The sequence below is a fragment of the Balaenoptera borealis genome (genome assembly GCF_965194805.1).
Source record: "Balaenoptera borealis genome assembly, chromosome: 17".
In the NCBI taxonomy this organism is placed as follows: domain Eukaryota; kingdom Metazoa; phylum Chordata; class Mammalia; order Artiodactyla; family Balaenopteridae; genus Balaenoptera; species Balaenoptera borealis.
In genome coordinates this window covers 33,492,600-33,508,660 of record NC_138876.1, presented here as the reverse complement: position 1 = coordinate 33,508,660, position 16,061 = coordinate 33,492,600, and the positions used below count along the sequence as shown (strand labels likewise).

The 16,061-nt window shown below is 46.0% G+C and overlaps 1 protein-coding gene across 5 annotated transcripts in view; it reads left to right on the top strand.

The window, feature by feature from the left end:
• The first annotated feature begins 697 nt into the window (after positions 1-697).
• Positions 698-16,061, top strand: part of BAALC (BAALC binder of MAP3K1 and KLF4) — a 94,988-nt gene continuing 79,624 nt past the window's right edge. For all 5 annotated transcript variants that reach the window (XM_082364468.1, XM_082364466.1, XM_082364465.1 and 2 more), the window contains exon 1: positions 698-1,048. In XM_082364468.1, coding sequence (XP_082220594.1) covers positions 889-1,048 — 160 coding nt within the window. In that variant the 5' untranslated portion in view covers positions 698-888. The remainder of the gene's footprint in view (positions 1,049-16,061) is intronic.

Below are 16,061 nucleotides of genomic sequence, written 5' to 3'. Positions count from 1 at the left end.
CACATGGAGCACGCAGAGCTGAGTGTGCACCTGGAATATCAAGGCCCTCAGTGGGTTTGGAGGGAAGCCAGCCACACCTCCCAGCCCCATCCAGAGAGAGTGTTCCCGCTGCCCTGCGATTCCTGATCCTCTTTTGCTTTCTTGAGAACAAAGTTCGAAGTCACAGAACTGGAAAGGGTGTTAGTGAAAGAGAGTCCAGCCCAACTCTCTCAGAAATTATAGGCCCTACTCCCTGCTCCTCAAACCAACTGGGACAGGCAGGGGGTCTGACTGCTCCTTAATTCTTAGTAGCAATAGTTCCTTCCCTGTTTCTGGGCTGTCACCAGCTCCACTGGTTTTGAACAAGTGGCCAGAAAGCTTGGGGTACCTTCCAAAGCCCCCAGGATGGATGAATGGAACGAAGGTGGAAGGAATAAAGGAAGGGAGGGAGGTTGGGAGAGACGGATAAATAAAGGGGTAACCCTAGCCGGCGAGGCTGAACCCCTCGCGGAATCCACCCACCCCCATCCCGCCCTCCTCCTATTCTCAGGCCGCCGCTCTTGCGTCCCACGTCCGGCTGGGGCGCACCGAGGGAGCATGCGGGGCAGCGTTTGACTCGGCACGGGGTTGGGGGTAGTAGGGCAGCAAGGGCGAGGGGAGGTGGGGGAGGAGAGGTGGGGAAGGGGAGGGCCTTGGAGGAGGAGGAGAGGAGGGGCGCGCGGGGAGGGGCGGCTGGCGCCGCGGGAGCTGGGCGCCTGGCTGCGGCGCGGGCGGGTCGAGGGACGCGATGCCGCCGCCGCCGCCGCCGCCGCCTCCGCCTCCTCGCCGGGCCGGGCTGCGCCGCCGGGGCTGAGCCGCCGCTAGAACTGCGAACCGAGCGGCCGCTGGGCGCGCCAGCAGCGCGGGAGGATGGGCTGCGGCGGGAGCCGGGCGGATGCCATCGAGCCCCGCTACTACGAGAGCTGGACTCGCGAGACGGAGTCCACATGGCTCACCTACACCGACTCGGACGCGTCGCCCAGCAACGCCACCCCGGACAGCGGCCCCGAGGCGGGCGGCCTGCACGCAGGTGAGTGCGCCTGGCTCCCGCAGACCCCCAGCGCTGGGAGGCGGGGCACGGGAGGGGGACGCGGGAGGGACGGGGGGCGCCGGGGCAGCCCAGTCCCCCAGAGAATTCTGTGCGGAATGGTGGTGGTGGTGTTGGGGCCGGGGGAGGGGGGAGGCGGGAGACAGACAGCACCTGCCTGCTGACAGACTGACCGACCCAGGCCCAGGGAGCAGGGCCAACCAGAGACCCCTACAAAAGGCTGAGCTAATCCCCTGGGCCTCGCGGAAACCCCGCACGTCTTGGCCTCCGCCCGTGCCTGCTCATTGGCCGGGGACGGGTGGGGTGGGAGGACAGCCCGCGCGGCTCGCACACCTATCCCGCCGCCCACCCAGGCTTCTCGCCCGCTTGGACTCGCCTCCGCTGGATTTCGGCCCGTTTCCTCCTCTGGCCGCCTGGGCACACAGCCGCGCCACTCCATCCACTGGCCGCCTGGCCCCTCTCGCCCTTGACTTATAGACTGGCCCAGATTACCTGGGTGGTTTCTTCCTCGTGGCTTCCCCCTTTTCTCCCGTGTCTCGGGTTTTGAAAACCAGAATCCTAGTTCAGGGCAAAATAAACAACGGCCGCCCCATCACTAGTTCTGCACTTCAGCTTACTTTTCAAGCAGTTGTTCCATAGCAAGGACTTCGTCTCTACCCTACGGTGCCTCGATGCTTCTTTATATGAGGCAGGGCATGAAAGCGGATTACGACTATAAATTAAATACTCTTACCATTCTGGCAGAAATCTGATAGAAGGATATGCAAAGAACTTTCTGGACCAGTCGCAAATCAGATTTTTTTTTTCTTTTAAAGCAGACAGTAATAATTGTAACGTAGAGATGAAAACAGACTTGCCACAGACTGACCTTTAATCATAAACTTGTTAGTGACGTTAAACGGAAAAAACCTCACTGCTTATTACATGGATGTTGTCAGAAGCCAGATCAATATTTGTATAAGAATGTTTTAACTATTTCCCTGTATGTTGCTGGCATTTTTGAATTTTGAAATCTAAAATAGAAAATGAGGTTAATTTGAAGAATAGCATATATTATAAGGAGGAGGAGAGAAATGTCAACTACTCCTAACACATCAGTAGTCCTAAATTCCTGCCTCCTAAATAAGAGCTGTCACTTTTTTTTTTTAAGTTTAATTTTTATTTATTTATTTATTTATTTATGGCTGTGTTGGGTCTTCGTTTCTGTGCGAGGGCTTTCTCTAGTTGTGGCAAGCGGGGGCCACTCTTCATCGCGGTGCGCGGGCCTCTCACTATCGCGGCCTCTCTTGTTGCGGAGCACAGGCTCCAGACGCGCAGGCTCAGTAATTGTGGCTCCAGTAATTGTGGCTCCCGGGCCTAGTTGCTCCGCGGCATGTGGGATCTTCCCAGACCAGGGCTCGAACCCGTGTCCCCTGAATTGGCAGGCAGATTCTCAACCACTGCGCCATCAGGGAAGCCCCAGAGCTGTCATTTTAATCCTGAGACTCTGTCTCCATCTTTTAGGACCAAGCTGGGTCCTTTTTCACATGAACTTTGTGATTTTGTTTTTAAGCAAGAACCGTCAGTGAAAATTGTGCAAGGCATAATACTTCATTTGTCTCTAATTTTTCTGACTCACAGTAGCAATCGTAATGGTTATTTCGTATTGCTGATGCTTTCAGCGTGCTTTCAAATGGTGTTGGCTGAATTCAGTGTCAGAATGAGGATAAGGCATGAACCTTCAAAATAGACCTGGTAAATGTTAGATGTAACAGCATTTCCTGAGGAGGTATGGTACCTCTCAGGAGACACTCAAAAAGACCAGAGCTGCACTTCAAGGAAATAAGGTTAAAAATATCTAACGTGGAAAAGAACAAAGTACAGCTTCAGGGAATGGTTGCCTTGGTGACTGGAAGTATATGGTGTGTGTGTGTACATGTGTACGAGTGTGAGAGAGTTATTATGGGATGGCTAAATAGGTACATATTTATTTGTTTCCAATGCTTATTCATTTATTACTCTGCCATCCTGAGTCATGTCCCATCATGCATCATGAGATCTGGTTCCCGCAACAGGTGGGGTCTGGGACAAGCATGCTCATTCATGGTACCCTGCCAAACATGGGACAGCCCTGCCAGGCAAGTGGTCCTGAAGACCTGAGTCATTCACAGGAAGGGCTCGGCTCCAGTCTCAGAACAGCGCCCTGAAATTGGCTAGACACTTAGATGGGCAGGATCATTTCAATTCCCTAGAAATTTCCATCAGCCTCAGAGGAGAGGAACATTTCTGAAGATCAAGATGGACTCCAGCCGTCCCTGGAAATCCACTGGCATTCCCTTTAGAGCCTTTAGAAAAATGCCTTCTTGATTCTTGTGGATTTTTCAGACTAGCAACTGGTCATCTTTGGTCAGAGTGGGTCACTGGAGAAAGCTACAGTTCTCCTGGGTTTCAGCCACCCTGCGAGATTAGCCAGCATCCTTTATTCTTTTCTTCCCTCCTGCTCCCCCAGCCTCACCCACCTGCTGCCAGTACACCACCTGTGAATTCAGTTCCAGTCTCCTGGGGGGCACCCACTGGCCCGCAGTGACTGTGTGGTGATAAGAAGCCAGAATGCCACTTTTTCCTGTTTCCATCAACTCTTTTCTGATGGGGGGACAAGAGGGAAAGCTGGACTTAGGGTAATTCAGATTGTAAAATCATCACTAATGGCTTCATGACTCGGGCTCTAGAGCTGGAGAGGCTCTCTGAAGGTCATCTGTTGAAGGCAGATGGGATTCAGTTAAGTTGCCCCAGTCTGCACTGCACAGCCTCCCAGTGCTTTCACAGTTCTTACCCCCGCTCCCTCAGTCCTCAAGAGTCCTTTCTTTCTGGGCCCCTGGTCACTCTCCTTTAGTAGCAAGTTGAAGCCACTTTTCTTCTGGCCATCCCAACCTCAGGAGCTCTGAGGGCGGGGAGTGGGCTAATGCATCTTTATATCTTGTGCTTAGCCAGTTACACTGTGGAGCCCCCGGCTGGGATTTTCCTGAATGAGTAGGCTCTCCGTTTAAACCTGCCCTCCCCGTCAGCTCTTCCTAGATTCCCTCCCCCTTTGCTCTGCCTTGCATCCCTTGCTGCTGATGTTTTCCCACTTGAATGAGTTTAACCTAGATTCCTCCAAGTGTCTTTCTGAGCCCACAGCTTTTCTTTAACAAGTGCCCCCAGCTTTACCCTACCCCCTTGAAACCCCTGGCCCAGCTCAAAGATGCCGTCTCTTCTGTAGCGCCACCACCCCTCAACCTCAACTCCACACCCATATCTACCAAAAAGCCCGATTTAAGCACATCTGCTTGTAAACCTCATGTCTATTTCTCTTAGTCCAGTCCAAATTGAGGTCACGTCACATGACAAGTGTTCAGTATTATTTGCTGAATGAATTCTGCATTTCACAGCAGGAAGGAGGCATGTTTTTCTGCCGGTTCCACAAAGGAGAGAGTTTCTTTCCTTCTTCTCCTTACTTACAGGATCCTTACATGATCCTGAGCCTTTGATCTCTGTGTTTGGGGATCACTTCCACTTGCCAGCAAAATTTGATTTTTAGATTTGGCTATTATGTAGGCTGGAATTAAGGACCTAACTGAAGCAGCAGTATCTGATATCCATTGCTTCTCTGTGTCATCGAAGCCTGTCTCTCTGTCACAGGAGGAAATTAAATTGGTCTGGTGTGATTTAGTTCTCATAAAATCAGTTTGCTGGATTGATTTTTACCTCTGTGGTCTGGTGGAGGTCTCCTGTGGAGAAAGGGGGTCTCTGAGGTTGCTCTGCCCCAGCCTAGCTCAGCCATTGCATACATGAATAACTTCCTAGCTTCACCTCAATTTAATCACGAGTCCCTTAAGTTACATCCGTAAAGATCCCCTTTTCTTTCTTTTTTTTTAAAACCTAGTATAGGACATAGACTATTTTAGATAGTCTATAGATTTTTTTTTTTGGCTGCATTGGGTTGGGTCTTCGTTGATGCGCGCGGGCTTTCTCTAGTTGCAAGCGGGGGCTACTCTTCGTTGTGGTGCATGGGCTTCTCCTTGCGTTGGCTTCTCTTGTTGTGGAGCACAGGCTCTAGGTGCGTGGGCTTCAGTAGTTGTGGCACGCGGGCTCATTAGTTGTGGCGCACGGGCTTAGTTGCTCCACGGCATGTGGGATCTTCCCGGACCAGGGATCAAACCTGTGTCCCCTGCATTGGCAGGTCCCTCCCCTTTTCTACTGTTAGTATTTTTCTAATGTCTCTAGAGAATAAAACATTTCAAATTTCTCTAAAATGCTTCACTTTATAGTTTTAAATTGCTATAGTAAGTGCTTTAGTGAATGCAAGATGGAAGATTGCAGAATTAGACTCACATCAAAATGATTTATCTAAATCAATTGAAATATGTCAGGTGAAATGAAGAGCACTTAATATTACCATTAGCTAACATTTATTGATATCTTACCAAGGGCCAGGCGCTGTACTTAGTAGCACTTTATGTAAATCATCTCGCTTAATCCTCACGAGGGGGGATGAGGTAGAACTATTGCTATCCTTCTTTTGCAAGTGAGGGAATGAGGCTTAGAGTGTGCAGTAACTTTTCCGGATCCAAGACTCGAATCCAGCTTTTTCTGAATCCAAAGCCCGCACTCCTAAATCCTGCCTTCCTGATGAATGGGGGGATCAACTATAGAGTTCTTGATTTGACAGTGGATGGAACTCAAAGTCTAGTGTGATCTCTTGGTAGTCTAGTCTGGTCTCAGCACAGTTTTCTTCTGCAGCATCTCTGAGGAAGGGATATCTCTTCTCTAGGGAAGGAGGTCTCCCCATACCTTTGTCGAGCAGTTTCCCTTGCAAGAAACTCTTCCTGCTGCCTTGTAATTTCCACCTGGTCTCGCATAGATCATTCCTTCAACATTTGAAGATTGCTGTTGTATTTTCTCTCACCGTTGGTCCTCCAGGCCAAACACATGCAATTCCTTCAGTCACTTCTCAGACTTCTGTGGCACTGACCATATCCCTACAAATGCACTGTTTGGTTTGTCAAAGTCCCTCTTGATACAAGAGACCTATGGTTACCTCCGAGCTGCTGACGTCGGCTGAACAGCAGAAGGAAATATGAGGTCTGTTATGATGTGGACACTGACCCTTTCCCGATGCAGCTAAAACCAGGTTAGGATTTGTTTATTTTCCTGATGTTGTTGTTGCCATGTTACCTTGATGACTCACATGAAGCTTGCAATTAGTTAAAACCCTTAGATCTTTCTTTCTAGTCACATTTAAGTTCTATGACATCAGTGACATTGTCTGGTTTTCACTCTACATACCCAGCACCTGGAACAGTGTCTAGAATATAGGTGACACTCAATAAATGTTTGTGGAATGAGTGAATTTTTTTCCCTAATGAATCCTACATTCGTACTATTGATTTCCATATCCCAAATTTGGGATTTTTATATTTCTTCTTGTTAAAACTAATCTTGTTGGTTTCAGTTTAATGTTTAAACTTACTGACCTTGACTCATTTTGATAGTGCCATGAAGACAATAGTCTAGGTCTTTGTTGCCCTATGTTGGAAGTCTAAAGATAAAGGGCATTTATTTGCTCGTTTGTTTATTCAGTATACCTCTGGCACAAAGATGAGTGAGATATGTTCCTCGACCTGAAGAAGTTAATAGTATAGGGGACACAGGTGGACACACTTCAGGTCAGCATGGTGCACACTGGAACAGCATGAAGGAAGGGTGCTGGGGAAGTGCAGAGGACTGAGTAGTTCATTTTGCCTGGGGAGGGGCCAGTGTGTACAGACCCCTGCAGGAGGCTTCCCTGCAGAAGAAAGCAGGACTGCTCCTGCGGACCTGCACAGCCGGTTACCCTGCTTCCCTCCCTGAGTGAGGGCACCTGTGCAGAAGCCACCAGGGGCTTCCTGGTGGATAAGCCTCCCCGCTTCCCCCAGCTCTCTCTGTATACCTGTTACCACTTGGTTATATTTTCAAACAATTTTTTAAAGTGAAGTATAGTTAATTTACAATGTTGTGTTAGTTTTAAGTGTACAGCAAAGTGATTATATATATATATATATATATATATTATATATATAATTTTTCAGATTCTTTTCCATTATAGGTTATGACAAGATATTCAAACAATTACTAAGGTCTGCCCCCATGGGAATGACTTGCTCTGATAGTTAGGTAAGGTGTCTTTCCACTGGCCATTGTAGTCCTGTGCCTAACGCTGGGCCTGGCTATAGTAGGACTTCAAGCGATCTCTCTTGAATGAATACATCTCCTAAAACTTCTCTGTGTCCATTTCGTTCTTCCTGCAGTGCCCAGAGATGATGTTTTCTTTCCTCAAAAGTTCCATCTGCTCGTCCTTTTCGGGTTCTTGTCTACCTGGTGGGTTGTATAGTAAGAAAACATCCTTACCTCTCTGCGCCCCCTTTGCCAAACACAAGCCCCTTTGTTATAAGGGTGGTTTTGCAAAAATCACTTCAAGAAACAGGTGGCAGCAAACCCGGGCAGTTCATCAACATCTAGGAAGTCTCACCTCTCATGGCCCCGGTCTCTTGAGCAGTCACCCGTCCTGCCCCAGGCTCTCCAGGTGCTTTGTCCAGCCCAGTGAGAGCAGCGGTCACACTGCACTGCCGGGCTTGTTCCCGTCTGTCTCGGGCTAGCCTGTGAGCTCTGCCAGGTTGCGGACTGCGTGATTGGCATTTGCGTGCCTGGCATCTACCACATGTGTGTTGAATGACTGTAAAAGTACCTAGGTGGATGAATGATCCAGCTAGGCAAGTGAGTTTTGTCTGTCTGTCTTGTACCCTCTTTCCTGAGTCCTATCTTAGATGATTTTGTCTTGGACATTAGTCCAGTGAACCGTGTCTTCATTGGACACTAGATAAAGCTATTCTGGCTCTGATCAGAAGTGAATTTAAGGCTCCAGGCTTGGGCCCCAATGCGAGGAAGAGAGTCCCCTCTCAATCAGCAGGGAGTCTTTTCGTGCACTCGGCAATCCCCCAACGCCTGGAGGTCCTGCCTTCACCCTGGGATCTGTGCACCTGTGACCCTCAGCCCCTTCCCGCAGATAAGACCATTCTGTCCTTTAGTGAAGCTGGGAGTCTGAGCCTGTTGTTCCTTACCCATGGTGCCTGGGCTTTCATCCCAGGAGCCCTTCTGTGACAGGCCCATGGCCTCTAGCCTCTCTCAGAAGACTATTTGACCCTGCCAGGACTCCTACAGAGGCTCTCTGGCTGGTCCCAATGCCAACTTTGCTTCCGTCTGTAGAGGAGACTGGGTGGGTGAACCCTGAGCCACATTGTGGTCCAGCCCCTTCCAGCCCAGCCACCAGCAGAGTTCACTTCCTCACGTGCTCCCCTCCCACTCTGCCCCCCGCCCAACTGCCTCCTTCTCTCCAGAGATAAAGCTCTTTCAGAATGTTGCTGTGGGCTGAACTGTGTCCCACCAAGTGTATATGTCGAAGTCCTAACCTCCAGAATGTGACATTTTTTGGTTTTTGTTTTTATTTTATTTTTATTGAATTCGATTTACAATGTTGTATTAGTTTCTGGTATATAGCAAAGTGATTCAGTTATACATATATATGCATATTATTTTTCATATTCTTTTCCATTGTGGTGTATTACAGGATATTGAATATAGTTCCCTGTGCTATACAGTAGGACCTTGTTGTTTATTTTATATATAGTAGTTTGTATCTGCTAATCTCAAACTCCTAATTTATCCTTCCCCCACCCTCTTTCCCCTTTCGTAACCATAAGTTTCTTTTCTGCGTCTATGAGTCTGTTTCAGTTTCGTAAATAAGTTCATTTGTGTCACATTTTAGATTCCACATATAAGTGATATCATATGGTATTTGCCTTTCTCCTTCTGACTTACTTCACTTGGTATGATAATCTCTAGGTTCATCCATGTTGCTGCAAGTGGCATTATTTCATTCTTTTTTATGGCTGAGTAGTATTCCATTGTATATATGTGCTGCATCTTCTCTCTTTGTTCATCTGTTGATGGACATTTAGGTTGTTTCCATGTCTTGGCTGTTGTAAATAGTGCTGCTGTGAACATGGGGGTGCATGTATCTTTTCAAATTAGAGTTTTCTCTGGATATATGCCCAGGAGTGGGATTGCTGGATCATATGGCAACTCTATTTTTAGTTTTTTAAGGAACCTCCATACTGTTCTCCATAGTGGCTGCACCAATTTACATTTACAGTGCATTTGTAGGAACAGTGCAAGAGGGTTTCCTGTTCTCCATAACCTCTCCAGCATTTATTTGTAGACTTTTTAATGATGGCCGTTCTGACTGGTGTGAGGTGGTACCTCACTGTGGTTTTGATTTGCATTTCTCTAATAATAAGCGATGATGAGCATCTTTTCATGTGCCTATTGGCCATCTGTATGTCTTCTTTGGAGAAATGTCTATTTAGGTCTTTCGCCCATTTTTTTTATTGGGTTGTTTGCTTTTTTGTTATTGAGTTGTATGAGCTCTTTGTATATTTTGGAAATTATGCCCTTGTCAGTCTCATTGTTTGCAAATATTTTTTCCCAGCCCATAGGTTGTTTTTTCATTTTGTTTATGCAAAACCTTTCGTTTTATATAAGCAAAACCTTGTAAGTTTGATAAGGCCCATTTGTTTATTTTTGGTTTTATTTCTATTGCCTTGGGAGACTGACCTAAGAAAGCATTGGTACGATTTATGTCAGAGAACATTTTGCCTATGTTCTTTTCTAGAATGCGATGTTTTTTGGAGATAGGGTACTTACAGAGGTAATCAAGTTAAAATGAGGTCATTACAGTGGGCTCTAATCTAATGTGACTGGTGTCCATATGAAAAGGGAAATGTGAACACACAGACAGACAGACACTCAGGGAGAATGCCATGTGAAGATGAATGCAGAGATTGAACGGCCAAGGAAGGCCAAAGATGGCCAGCCAAGCAGCAGAAGCTACAGGAGAGGCATGAAACAGATTGTCCCTCACAGCCCTCAGAAGGAACCAACCCCACCAGCACCTTGATCTCAGACTTCTAGCTTCCGGAACCGTGAGACGATACATTTCTGTTAAGCCAACTGGTTTGTGGTACTTTGTTACAGCAGCTACAGAAGACTAATAAACATGTATTTATGAACACAGACACTGAACATTTGGAAATAATAAGAGAGAGGATTTCTGTGGTCACTATCTCACACTTCCTTCAGAGATTGGGTCTCTTTCCTTGTCATTTATATTCAAATAGCATTTATTGAGCATCTACTATAGGTGAGAATTTTTCTCTTGGGATGTTAGCTTACATAACTCTCTAAACTAACCTCAGAAATCATTGCTATCACCATCTACCAGATGAGGAAACGAGGTTCAGTGAGATTAAGCGATTGAGCGGTTTAAACACAACACTGTAAATCGACTACGATAAAATTTAAAAAATAACAATACTAATAATAAAAGAGATTGAGCGGGGTCACCCATCCAGGAAGTGGAAACACCCAGCTCAGAATCCAGTTCTCTAGTTTCTAAATGCAGGGCAGTGCTAACGACTAAGCACAAATTTAGGGCCCTCCTCCACCCCATCTGGTTTGGCTTCTTTGAAAATATGAGCCACTTGGAGTGGGAGCCTCCTGCCAGCGTTCTCAAGGATGAGGACAGGAGTCTTTGAAGAGACACGTGCAGCGCTGTGACACTAATGCCACCCCCTGCCTGTGCTGAGTGTCCCCAAGCAGGGCTGCCGGGGCTGCTCAGAAAATCACCTGCATCCCACTCACCTGCTGGGCTCGTTAAAGATGGAATAGTCTTTGGGCAGAATAAGATTTTCTTCTGGTTTCAAATGAAATGGGTGCTCCTCAAGAAAATCTAGAAAGTGCAGAGAAGCACACAGAAGGAAATAACGCCTCTGTAACATTTAGGTTTTGTCCTTAAGGTCCTGCATCTAGGTGTATATGGTGCACATTGTATCTTCTGTAGGGTTTATGTTTAAAGTTTGAGGGGGCATGGGAAAAAAATCCCTCAAATTGTTTGGAAGCTCAAAGGCCAAGAGAAAAAACTTTTTTGTTTCTCTTTGTGTTCAGGAAAATATTTAGAGGTGGCGGCAGCCAAAGTCTAGTTTGAATGGGGGAAGAGCAGGGGGCAAAGACCGTGGATCAGCGAAGGGATTTTTCTCCCTGTTTTCTTTCAGTACTAAGCACACGTAGTTGAATTCAGGTAAGTTATATGCTAGGCTAATGCGTAGCGTGAGTCCATTGTGTGTAACCCCTCCACCGCCCCCTTTCACCTCCCTTCCATCCCCCACAATTGGCTCGGGCTGAGGATGCTGTTTAATATTCTACCTAGCTGTTTGCTGGGGTTTAGAGTTGCTTAATGGATGTAGAAACATGGGGTGCGTGTGTGTACGTGTACCAGCTCTCTGTCTGAGTCTCAAATGCCCATGAGGTCGTGCAGGTGGGCTGTCCAGCATTGGGGTTGCTACAACCCCATACACGGCAGCTCTGGGTCTCTGTGTCAGGCGGCATAGACATGGAGTGTCTGCCTACATCTTGCCATGTGGCTTCTGTGTAATGAAACAAAGCCAGAAGCCTGAGTAGATGTTCCTTAATCTAGCTCTGTCTGCTTTACAGATAGTGCCAGTTTTTCCCAGATTCCGGGATTAGGTTGTCTATTAGTCCTTACTTTGGGTAATGTTGTGAGTCTTGGTCTTTTTCTGTCTTCATAGGCATTTTAATGGGCACTTGGGCAAGGCTGAGTCAGCGGCTCCTAGCTAGATACGCTTCAGCCTGGAAGTCCAACCCAGAGCCTCTAGACCGTTTCCTACAAGCCACTGCACCCACAGCCGTCAGACAGCCACACCTGCGGGACCACTCAGCCAGATCTGATCTCTCTGTTTACCAGCTCCTTCTCATGTGACCATGTCCTAACTTTTCTCTTCATCATCATCATCATCATCATCTTCCTTGTTATTTGGCTTGGAGATAGTATAGTTCGGTGGTTAAGGAATTAGACTTTAGCAACAGACACTTACCAGCTGTGTGACCTTGAGCAAGTTTCTTAGCTTTTCTGGGTTTCAGTTTCCACATTATAAGATGGGAGTCACTGCAGAATTCATGTACTCACAAATATGAAGGGCATAGTGTTTCTTTCTTCTTTTTATACAAAAGGATTTATTAAAAAACCAGTAAGACCCTACTACATCATGACACTGTCACACTGGGCTTTTAACACAAGACTTGCTCTACAATACTAGGGAGTGCAGGGCATAAAACACAAATTGATTCTGAAGCATAGCAATTAAGAAATAAAGCAATGAAAGCAAATTTCTTTTAATGAGAACTCAGGATTAAACTCCAGAGGGACCCAACATCATACTTCCGTTGGGGGACTTGATACAAAAAATTTAGTTTGAACGGCTATCAGCAGGTGGCAGGGGCCACCTTTAAATGAATCTTCAATTTGGAAAATACTGCTTCACCACCTGTTGGGGATAAGTTGCAAATGGAACAATTTAGTATGGTTTGTAGCTATTTTGATGACCACTTCACCTGGATACTTTCCCATAACCACTGTGCTGGTCCCCACCTCTTGCACGAGCTCTTTCTGCAAATCTGCCTCTGGATCCCCACTGTTGCTGTTGCTGATGATGTTCCTTCGACATGGCTACTTTTATCTCACATTTACTAAGACCAACATTGCGTTATTTCCTTTCCATTATCTTCTTCACTGGTTCCTCTTCCTTAAAGGTAATAAAGCAGAATAAGGGCATAGTGTTTCAGTGCTGCCCATCCTGGCACCCAGGATCCCCTTGCCTCCTCAGTCTCGCCCTGGACTCATCTCGCCAATCGCAAACCCGGGGTCACCCCTCCTCTGTTTCTGAGTTGCTTGGCGTTGCTGTTGAAAGTCATGAGTGTTGTCGATTGTATCCAGTAGTGATTCATGCCTAGAAGCTCAGTGTCCTTACCAGTTCTCGGCAGTTCTGTTAGTTCCTTATTAATATCCTTATTAATTTAGTCCCCATGTAATACTCCCGATATTATTCTGTTCTTGCCCTCTGAATGCTAAAAAAGTGGAAGATTTTCTGTGAGTTCTCCCATCTTTTCCTCCAATCACCTATTGTATATCCTTCTTGCCACCTCAGAGTTTTTAAACATCTTTAGCCATCCTCTCTCCTCAGATCTGCCTGTTTGGATTCTAGGTTGTTCCTTGTTGTAACAATAGATGAGGCCATCACAGGTGGTTCCATTTTTTTTCTGCACTTAACAAAAAGTCTGGAGATTGGTAGCCACGCTGCTCAAGGCCGCTATCAAGGACCTGGGCTCTTTGAGCTTATTGTTTTGCCATCCTTGTTGTGTGGATTTCATCCTCATAGTTGCAAGTTGCTGTGGCATCTTATTTTAGATAGGAAGAAGGGGGAAAGGTAGAAAGAAGCATTCCACCTAAGTTTTTTTTTTTTTAATCTGTAAAACAATAGCTTTCCCAGAATCCAGTAAACTTTGCTTGCATGTCACACTGGCCAGGACCATGTTACATGGCTATCACAGGCTTCAAGAGCCTAGGAAATCAAGACTTTTAGCTGGGCTCATGACACCCTAAAAGTAATGGGTCCTTTTGCAAAGAAAAAATGGGGAGAACAGATATTGGGTAGGCTGCAGGCAGATGCATGTACCTTTCATCCTAAGACTATGTCAGAGGAGAGAAAACTAGCAGGAGTCAGGGGAAAGGAGAAAAGGAAGTAGAGAGGGGAGGAGGGGTAGGTCTGCCAGAAACCAAAACAACATAATTACTAGTATTAAGATTTTGCTGTAATAATAATATATAATAATAATAATTATGTGTTTTTAGCTTTCCCATGTGTCAAGTGAATTCATAAAGGTGAATATTTGCTGAAAAAGTTACATGTGCCAATACTGAACTAATCTCAGAAATACTGCAGCAGTAGCCCAAACTGAAGTCTTTTAAAATGGTCTTTTGACATCAGACTCTGTGCTGTGTACACGCGACGCACGGTGGACATTTCCTTGCTTTCCGCTTCATTTTCTTGCAAAGTTCATGTCAGCCGGAAACTGATGTGGCAGCTGATCCTCTGTGGTACCGATTTCCAATTAGTGGGAACATTTGTGCAGGTTCACTGTGCAGGGTCGCTCTGATGCCCGGGCTGGGGACTTCTGCTGGAGAAGCAGCAGACAGCCAATTGTCTAATTTAAAGAGTTGACAGTATTTCCTGTGAAAGTTTAAAAAAAATCACCCAGCTATTGTCTCTAGGTCTGGTGGACTTTAGGGCATGGGGAAACCGAAAGGATTTGTAGAAAATAGCAGGGCTGTTTGGGAAACTGGTCACCATGACAACAGGGCACAGCACAGCAGCAGTTACAAGGGAAGTGGCGATGGCCAGCGCCCTTCACAGGAGGGACGATTCAGGTTTAAACACCTCCATAAACAACAGTTGTGTTTGACAACGAGGTGTTCATAAATTATTACGTCCAAGAGCCACTTTTCAAGGACAGTCTTCATAGCAGCCAGGTTCCGATTTGCTTGCTGGGGAGATAAGTGATGTGTGTGCCAACACTAAGGAACATAGCCACTGCCTCGTGAGCATGGCTTCTGTTAACTGAGTGCCCAGCACGTGCCAGGACTTGCGTATTCAGTATCTAATTCTGTTACCCCCATTTTACAGATTGGGGGAAGTCAGGGAGGTGAGGTACCTTGCCCAAGGGCTGCACATCAGGTTCTCTTGGGGAACCTAAAATAAAGCCTTCACCCCAAACCTGGGGCTTCAAATACGGTAGATGGGTGGGGCCGGAACTCCTGCATTTTTAACAGCTTCTTTAGGTCAACACTGAGAGGCATTCCCTCTGTCTGTGGTGGAGCCAAGATTCTGCATTTCTAACAAGCTCTCAAGGGATGCTTGGACCTCTTGTAGAGAAGGGAGGTCCTAGATCAGAGCCTGGCAAACCTTTTCTGTAAAGGCCCGGATGGTAAATATTTCAGGCTATATGGGCCACTGACCTCTGTTGCAACTACTCAACTTTGCTGTTTTTAGCACCAAAGCAGCCATAGGAAAAGATACATAAATGAGTGGCTGTTTGTTTTTTTGATATTGAGCTGCATGAGTTGCTTGTATGTTTTGGAGATTAATCCTTTGTCAGTTGCTTCATTTGCAAATATTTTCTCCCATTCTGAGGGTTGTCTTTTCGTCTTGTTTATGGTTTCCTTTGCTGTGCAAAAGCTTTTGAGTTTCATTAGATCCTATTTGTTTATTTTTGTTCTTATTTCCATTTCTCTAAGAGGTGGGTCAAAAAGGATGTTGCTGTGATTTATGTCATAGAGTGTTCTGCCTGTGTTTTCCTCTAAGAGTTTGATGGTGTCTGGCCTTACATTTAGGTCTTTAATCCATTTTGAGTTTATTTTTGTGTATGGTGTAGGGAGTGTTCTAATTTCATTCTTTTACATGTAGCTGTCCAGTTTTCCCAGCACCACTTATTGAAGAGGCTGTCTTTTCTCCACTGTATGTTCTTGCTTCCTTTATCAAAGATAAGGTGACCATACGTGCGTGGGTTTATCTCTGGGCTTTCTATCCTGTTCCATTGATCTGTATTTCTGTTTTTGTGCCAGTACCATAGTGTCTTGATTACTGTAGCTTTGTAGTATAGTCTGAAGTCAGGGAGCCTGATTCCTCCAGCTCCGTTTTTCTTTCTCAAGATTGCTTTGGCTATTTGGGGTCCTTTGTGTTTCCATACAAATTGTGAAATTTTTTGTTCTAGTTCTGTGAAAAATGCCAGTGGTAGTTTGATAGGGATTGCATTGAATCTGTAGATTGCTTTGGGTAGTAGAGTCATTTTCACAATGTTGATTCTTCCAATCCAAGAACATAGTATATCTCTCCATCTATTTGTATCATCTTTAATTTCTTTCATCAGTGTCTTATAATTTTCTGCATACAAGTCTTTTGTCTCCTTAGGTAGGTTTATTCCTAGATATTTTATTCTTTTTGTTGCAGTGGTAAATGGGAGTGTTTTCTTA